The sequence below is a fragment of the Amblyomma maculatum genome, unplaced genomic scaffold, assembly GCF_055883805.1.
Source record: "Amblyomma maculatum isolate TAMU_Amacu unplaced genomic scaffold, ASM5588380v1 scaffold_19, whole genome shotgun sequence".
Classification (NCBI taxonomy): domain Eukaryota; kingdom Metazoa; phylum Arthropoda; class Arachnida; order Ixodida; family Ixodidae; genus Amblyomma; species Amblyomma maculatum.
Window position 1 is genome coordinate 20423 of NW_028146744.1, and position 8331 is coordinate 28753.

The 8331-nt window shown below is 44.3% G+C and overlaps 1 protein-coding gene across 1 annotated transcript; it reads right to left on the bottom strand.

The window, feature by feature from the left end:
* Nucleotides 1-1424: 1424 nt before the first annotated feature.
* On the bottom strand, nucleotides 1425-3789 carry LOC146171551 (uncharacterized). Its single transcript, XM_084586394.1, has one exon. It carries the CDS (start codon nucleotides 3726-3728, stop codon nucleotides 1578-1580), a length of 2151 nt encoding a protein of 716 aa, XP_084442520.1. The 5' UTR covers nucleotides 3729-3789; the 3' UTR covers nucleotides 1425-1577.
* Nucleotides 3790-8331: the final 4542 nt, after the last annotated feature.

An 8331-nucleotide genomic window follows, 5' to 3' on the forward strand; every position in this document is an offset into this window, starting at 1 on the left:
ATGTCACCAAAGCTTTGTCATCTTGCAAAGAATACAAAAACCTAGATACTAAAATATACTGGCGTAAATGTTAGTACAGTAAGTAGTCTTTACTTGCCGACTTTAAGAGTAATATAAAACGAAATATAAGGGATGTAAATATCAAAGCTCGTAATATAAGAAAAAAGCAGGTAACCTAGAATCAGTTCTACGCACGCTTTTAGCAAGGAACTGAAAGAGAAACGAGGGGCTCGTTATGAAACATGAATGAAAGAAACCAACAGTCGACGAGGCCACGGAAAGCGTAGGGGATTTTTTAAATTTTGGTTTTTGCTATACACCAGAATTAGTGCTGTAATCATTTTGGAAAGAAAAGTAATTAGCCATAAAGTAGAAGGAAAACAATGTGCCAGTGGTGGGAACCGAGCCCACGACCTCCAAATATTGCATTTGGTGCTCTTCCAACCGTCCCACATCGATGGCTGTCCAACCTGCTACTTGTTTGGGTAATAATGTTGCCTGTAAACAAACCTTGAACATGTTCACTAGCGCCACCTTTCTTTCAGTTCCCTGTTAATAGCTTGCGAGGGTCTCGGTTCTGGCAGTTTTGAAGCCATAGACAGCATAATAGGGTTCTCGCACAGCTTCCGCCCTCTCTGTCGATCACATTCTATGTGAAGCTGGTAGTAACACAGGACGTTCCACGTAAACCGCTAAGGAGAAGGGTGGCACTGGTGAACACTCTCAAGGTTTGTTTACAGGCAACATTAATACCCAAACAAGTAGCAGGTTGGACAGCCGTTGATGCAGCTCAGTTGGAAATGCACCGGACGCAATATTCGGAGGTCGTAGGTTCGGTTCCCACCACTGGTGCATTGTTTTCCTTCTACTATATTGTTAATTACCTTTCTTATCAAAATGATTAAAGCACTAATGATGGTCTATAGCAAAAACCAGAATTTAAAAAAAAAAGCTATGCTTCTTTTGGCCTCACAGACTGCTGGCTTCTTTCATTCTACACACGTTCACACACAAGCTACCGAACTGTGACACTACAGACTCTGCTACCCAGATTTGTACTGATGAGTACCTGTGCACACGATTACTAAAATTATATTTTTCTGTGAAGCATACCTGAGAATATCCAAGGCTAGGCTACAGGCATAAAAAGAATCCCATTTTGAGTGTGTAACTAATTTAATGATGCTTACAAGTATTTCAAATAGTGCTTACCACAAGTCCACAACACTCTACATCTGTACTTCGTCCAATGGTCTGGTGGTTTTTCATTGTTTTGTATCGCCTCGTTGATCCTGCTTGAATTTTTGTACTGTGGCCACACAACGGTGTTTTCCGCAATTATCCATGTAGATGGCACCGCAGAAACTTCATCCCCATCTTGGAAATGCACAATGCTGTACATTTTAGAACCTAAAACACACATTAAAAAACACAAATCTTGAAATCCCCATACCAAAAGTACAAATCAGATGCCAAAACACCAAATGTTATCAAGAAAGCCACAATTCTTACATGTTACTGTAGCTTAAAATATATTTGTAATACGTGCCTACCCTTTCCAGATATCCTCTTCAGATTTAGGTACTTTTGCACGTGTGCAGAAGAGGGAAAACTGCATATGAATTCGGTCCATTTGGGAGGCACACACACTTATGCTGAATGTCATCTACATTCCATACTGAAATATTCCGTGAAAGTCCTTTTGCAGAAACAATAATCAATTCTGATGATGGCAGAGGGTTCAGAAATAGGTTGCCTAAAATTGTGAAAAAATGTCCACAGATGTAAATACTTCCTGATGAGCACAAAAAGTTAGTTATTAAAACAACGTGACCATTTTGCAAGCGAACACAGTTGTCATGTTTGCCGAGTTTCAACACTGTGTCCTTCATTTCCAGCCTGGAGTACTGTATGCCTTCAAATCCTGGAGGCACAGGTCCATCACAGTGCTGTCCAGACAGTTTAACTGGCCCATCCAGTGAACATGAGCTTGCTTTGCTCACACTCCTCTTCTCACTGAGGCGTCGAATAACTTGCTGAAGAGCATGCGCATGAGATTTCAGCAGAAGTTTGACTTGATAGAGGAAGTTCTCAAAAGGAAAGGCTGAAAATTCATCCAGAGGGCCATACCTTCGAGCATCATCAGTGATATGCAAAAGAGAGTGAAGATTGTAGACATAAATGCCTTTGCCATACAATGACCCAGCTTCTGTAACGAATTCATGAAGGAGACGTTCAGCAGTATTTGCATGAACCACGCTGTGCTTTGGGCAGACAAGAATGGTAATGGCAATGCTGAATTTCATGAAGTGCTTGAAGTATTTTTCTTCCAAATTTCCTTTTAGTGCAACAGCTCCATAGTAGATCAGAAAATTCCGGAATTCTACCGCTTTCCAGTGCTCTAAAAAGTGAAGTCCTCGTGGTCTTCTTTTCATATCGCTAGGAGCAAAGGAAGCAAAATTTTCCAGCCTCCCAGAAACGCTCAGCTTCGATGCATTGTTCATCTTAGAAAAGCAAGGTCTCGTAGATGTCCAATGTTGCACAAGCAGCCTTTTCATGACGCCTAGACATACCATGTGCATGTAATCCAGTGGAAATTGGCTAACAAGGCCAATTCCCAGGCACTCGAGAGGAGACTGACCACGGTGATGATCACTGTGCACCTGGTTCTTAAAGCTTTCGTCTGTGCGCAAAGGGCTGTCATGTTCAGTGAAAATGACCTTCCTGTCCAACTCAGAGTATGTGCCCTTTTGCACACACTTTTCACAGCCAAAGTATGCTGCATGCCCTTTTATGCATTTAATATAAGCTCTTGCAGGGGCATCACAAATGAAAGCATGAAGCCTCACTGTAAATGACCTGCCACAGTACACAAGTCCGCTCTCTAGCAGCCCCATCATTTCACAAACGAAGTCCTTCAAATATAAGTTCAAGTCTTCAGGTTTGCCACCTCCCTCATAGAGTGCAGCAATGAAAGGAGAATGGTTTGAACTTTCTCTGACCAGTACAAGTATAGGCCAGAACTGCCGCCGAGAGCTGCGAGAAATAGGGAGGCCATCTACATTTACAATTAAGGACAGTGTGTCCACCCCTTCTGGAACATGACTAGATATATGGTCAATCAGGTTGGGTGTCACCCCAAAGTAGTGGTACTGACCACCACACATGGACACAAGCTCCGTCTTCCTCTGCGTCTTCAGAAGTATTCTGGCATCCCGCGGTAGTTCAGGATGGTAAGCACTGAGAATTTTCAACAGTGAATTCAAGTATGAGGCAGGTATGTTATTCTCGAGGGCCCATGTTCGCAGATCGCGCTCGAGAGACGGTGAGGCATCAGAAGGAAATACGCTAGACGCATTTGTGTCCTCATCGCTGCCAGCGTGAGGTGACACACTCTCCGCTTCAGACGTGTCGAGCTCAGCAAAGCTCATGTCCGAGGAGTCATAGCGGCTGCCAACCACGCTCGCGCCAAAATCGCTGCCTGCATCGAATTCGTCAGCTGAAGGTGCTGAATCCCGCAGAGGACTTCCACTTGAACCTCCAGGTTTCGATTGACCTTCCGATTCTACAAAACCTTCAGTAATGTCGCTTGTTGACCCGCTGCTATCAGTAATATCACCCTGATCGCTCTTGTCGACATCTTCCAGCTCTTTCTCGACGGCACTAGCTATTCTCCGTCGCCTCTGTCGGTTGCTGACCTCGCTGAATGAGTTCTTAACTCTCTTCATTTTGCCAGTGAACAATATTCCTGACCATAACGCGTTAGTACAGAAAAATGAGTGCACGCTATTTCGCGGCAACAAAACAACGCGAGTGCCTCTGCTTTGCTACACCGGAATGGTGAATTAGCTCACACTACTGGTACAGTGAAGGTGAATAAATATCATAAAAGGCACTCACCGTCACAGTTATTCGCCGGCACACTTCCACCGTGGACAGACAAGTCGTTTGGCGGGAATGGTCGAAAGGCGAACTATGTGCGAACCGAACAACGGCAAATTACCGTTGACGATGTCATTGGCGATTAGACGATTAGACTGACTAGCTAGCCATTTTTTTATGCAATCTTAGAAAGTAAGTCCTAAAGAAACACATGACACAATTAAATCTAGGCGCTCAGAAATGCATTGAAGTAAAAAATTGTTTGTTGAGTCAATTAACTTTTAGAAAAAAAAAAGAACAAGTTTCGGTTTCGGGTGATGGATTTGCATCGCTTCCGCGTACCGCGAATGTTTGGATGAGTTTACCAGACAAACCCCCTTCTCAGTGCGAGAAAGCAGGGCATGAAGAAAAGTTTTTTTTCACAGTGTGCATGCAACTTAACACCACATATATATATATATATATATATATATATATATATATATATATATATATATATATATATATATATATATATATATATATATATATATATATATATATATATATATATATATATATAATCATGGAGTGCAGACATAGATTGTGTCATGCATTAGGATTGAAATGCAGAATGTTGTTTACTTGTGTATTGGCGCAACGTTGCTCTGCAACGTTGTTCGAACAATGACAGATGGTCTGTTATGCTAACCAACTTCTGAGAATGTGGCTGCAACATTGGCAAATAGTGTGTTATTTTAACCAACTTATGGAAACATTGCTGCAACGTTGTAGTAAGTTGCACAACATTCGAAAACATTGGCAGTATTGTAGCAACGTTGAAGCGACATTTTGTGCTACTAGCATGGGTCTAGAGTAGCGCCTGCTCTTAGTGAAATTTTTTTGTCATTCGTGGATCGAGGTATCCAGAAAGATTTGGTTGGGATACAGTTCCAAATTTTCAGATACGTTGATGATTTTTTGATTCTCATTGAAAAAACGAACTTTGCTAGGCACATGTCTACAGTGTTAGAAGCATTCAAAGCTAATTCGTGGGGTTTGCAGTTCACCACTGAGGTACCGGTTGATAACAAGATGCAGTTCTTAGATTTGTGTTTGACTGAAGGGAAGGGGCACATGTGTTGGAATTACGCACCACGGGCCAATAAACCGCTGCAAAACTATAAATCGCATCATTCTAAGGTAGTGAAATGTGGAATTGTTGTTTCATCATTGTCTTCTGCGTTGTCAAAATCCTGTCACCATGTTATGAAAGAAAGTTTCGATAACCAGGCTAAGAGACTTCGGGAAGCGGGTTATCCAGCTGAGCTTCTAACTTTGGGTTGCAATAAAATAATCAAAAAGCTTAAATCGCCGGCATTGCTGCCGCCTTCACAGAAAGAACAGAAACGGAGAAAGTTCGCAGTTCTTCCCTATGTTCATCGCCTTTCTCATGGTCTTAAAAATGTTGCCCATAGGTATGAAGTTGATGTTGTTTTTTCGGCCCCTAATAAGCTCAATAAAATTTGTTCAGTGGTAGAAAATAAGTCCCGTAATCCTAATAAATCTGTAGCGTCTTGTGCTGTTAAACACGATAAAAGATTTGTGCCGTGCTCCAAAGGGGTAGTTTATAAAATTCCCTTGTCCTGTGGACAGATATACATTGGGCAAACGGGACGATGTATTAACACGCGTCTCAGAGAACATCTTAACTCATTAGAATCTAATCGCTCCACTAATCTAGTTGATCATTGCCGTGAGTGTCAATCCTGTTTTCCGTCTTTACATTATACTGACATTTTGTACAAACACCCCGACCAGTTGACCAGGGAAATCATCGAGGCGTATAATATGGCCAAGAAAGAAAGATTGTGTGTCAGCAAACCTTCCCTGCTCCTGCGTGACTGCGAAGTTGCATATCTGGACATCACATAGTAACACGTGCGGTCTGGTTTTGGTGTTTTATTGTTTTCTGTACCTTATATAATTGTGTTTTCTGCGATTAAATTTTAGTTGAGAGTCAGCGCCTGTTCCTGTTGTTTCTTCCTGTCGTCCCCGTTTGTTTGCGCTGTTTTTTTAATGACGTATGTTTTGATGCACCTACTAATTCATGACATTATTTCGCAGCTGTCTTTGTTTTCTGTACATGCATGTGTCTTATCTGGTGATGTTTTGTGGCAGGCACTTCAAGCCGTGCCTCGGCTGTGATCATTAGGATGATTAGCCCGCTTAAACAGCGCTACTGTTTGTGCTGTCTGCGACATGCATTTTTATTGTTGTGATTTGTTGCTGTATTTTATTGGTTGATGCAATAAACCATGAATATGAAAACCATAATTGTTCACTTGGTACACTCTGTTGCGAACTGGGCACGACTGCCCCGTTGCACCAGTATTTCTGGACCGCACCTTACTGTGCTGAGGGACAAAGTAAATGGCAAAAGTACTTGCATGACTTGCAGCAGTATTTGTGTTATGAATTTGCATGCGTGGTCTCTATTTGGAAGTGTTGCTGCCTTTCTATGCCGCTACTTTTGCCAACCACTTTCATTGTGCTGGAGCAACTGCTTATAAACAAGGGCGTAAACAACTCGAGTTCATTTAGATGGCAAAGGTTGGCGCGCGCTGAAAGGTTAACAACCTTCAAATGATGCGGGCTCGTCAATGCAACGCGGCGTTTTTTTTTTTAACTTTTTTATAATTCGCGCCAAAGTAAACGTATGCGTGACGTCATTTGAGGTCATGGCCCCCCAATTTTCATTGGTCGCTGGAGCCCGTGAGCCGCCATGTTTTGTACGCATGGGCGTCTATGGAGCCTTCGCTACCATAGTACATATACCTTGACTGTACCACCGGCAAAGTCCGCAGGCTGGAAAAGCGGCCTAAAACCGCTAGCGGAGGCCTCTGGAACTCCTGGATCTGAAAACGGGAGGCTCCGAGGCCGCCCAGAAGGCCCCAAAGGCCGGTGTTGGGCCCAGGAAATCTGGGCGAAGAAGAAATAGCGCGAGGCACGGGAGCGCAGCGCAAGCACGTCTGTTTGCTTCGAGCGCCAACAGCCAAAGCTGTGCAGCAACAGTTAACCCAGCTAATTGCTATCAGATGCATTGCAACCACGTGGCGGGCATGCCATTGTGAAGATCGGTGAGGATAAACTACCTCTGCATGGCAACGGGTCAGGCGGGCGCCCGTGACAAGAGGGCAATAATGCGCGCCCAACGGCAGTGAAATTAATTAGCACACATAAGGACCCAAATGGGGCTGGGAACGTGTCTTCATGATTTGCCACGGAACGGGAGGCCTCTGCCTGATAATGCGGCATTGCTTATCATCCGATTAGCATAGGATTCTGCAATAAGCAACACGATTTTTAACCAGAATTGGAAGATAGCAAATACTGGCTGTATGGCCGGTTATCGCCGGTCAGAAAGGAACTGCAGTCAGGAACAGCTGGTGCATATTCGAGGTTGCTTTTTGGTACTTATCTTGTTGTGTATCTTGTGTTTGTGTTTTTTGCGCCACATATCTGAATATGAAACTATATATGAGCGCAAATTGGGTTTGCTTTATGGGTCAGTATTTCAAGGACGCAATGCAGCGGTTTTGACGTTCAATTGGCTGCTGATCACAATGTTGCAGGATCAAATTCCTGCCACAACAGCGGCATTTCAGTGGAGGAGAAATTATAAGCAGCCGTGCTGTCCCAAGCAAGCAGGCATCGTCCTATCGGGCTTTTCAACCGTGCATCGTCACTGCTTTGGCGACGCCAGCACCAGGTGTATGATGTACAGAAACAGCAGTGATTCACTTTAGCAAAAGTAATTACTTTTACTGCAAAATTACTGCTCTAAAGTAATTCATTACATTACTAGCTTACCTTACCAGAAAAATGATAATCACATCACAAATTATGGTGAAAGTTTTCAAATTACAGTAATTAAATTACTAATTGCCATGTAAAGAGAATTAGGGATGGGTAGCTCCGGAGCGAGCTGGATCTTCAGAGCCGCAGTAATAGATGACATAGGTTGCGCCTGCGTGGCCTGAAGCACTGTAGCTTCACCGTGGTCCGAGACAGGGGACCTGGTCGACGATGTTCGGTAGGCAATGGATGACTCCGCTACCAATGTGTCGTTCGGGGATTCACATCGCGGCTTCTCCGCACGCGAAGTCGGTCCCGAGGACGCAGGAGGCGAGGTGGAGGCCTCCATTCCCGCGGGGGACCTCCTACCCGGCCACCACAGGGCGCGGCCGGTGCTAGGCCTCGCTAGTGTTACGCGAGGCTCGCAGAGTCAGTCCGTGGACCGCGAGAAGCGGCCGAAAAACGGGGAGCGACCCGCAGAGGCCGCCCCCGACGAGCGGTCACGTCCGCGGTTCCGATAAGGAAAAGCCCACCTGGTGAAACCGCCTGCTGCAGGGCTGGCACAACCGTGGGGATGATGTTGCTGTACGTCGAGCGCGATTTGAAGGTTAT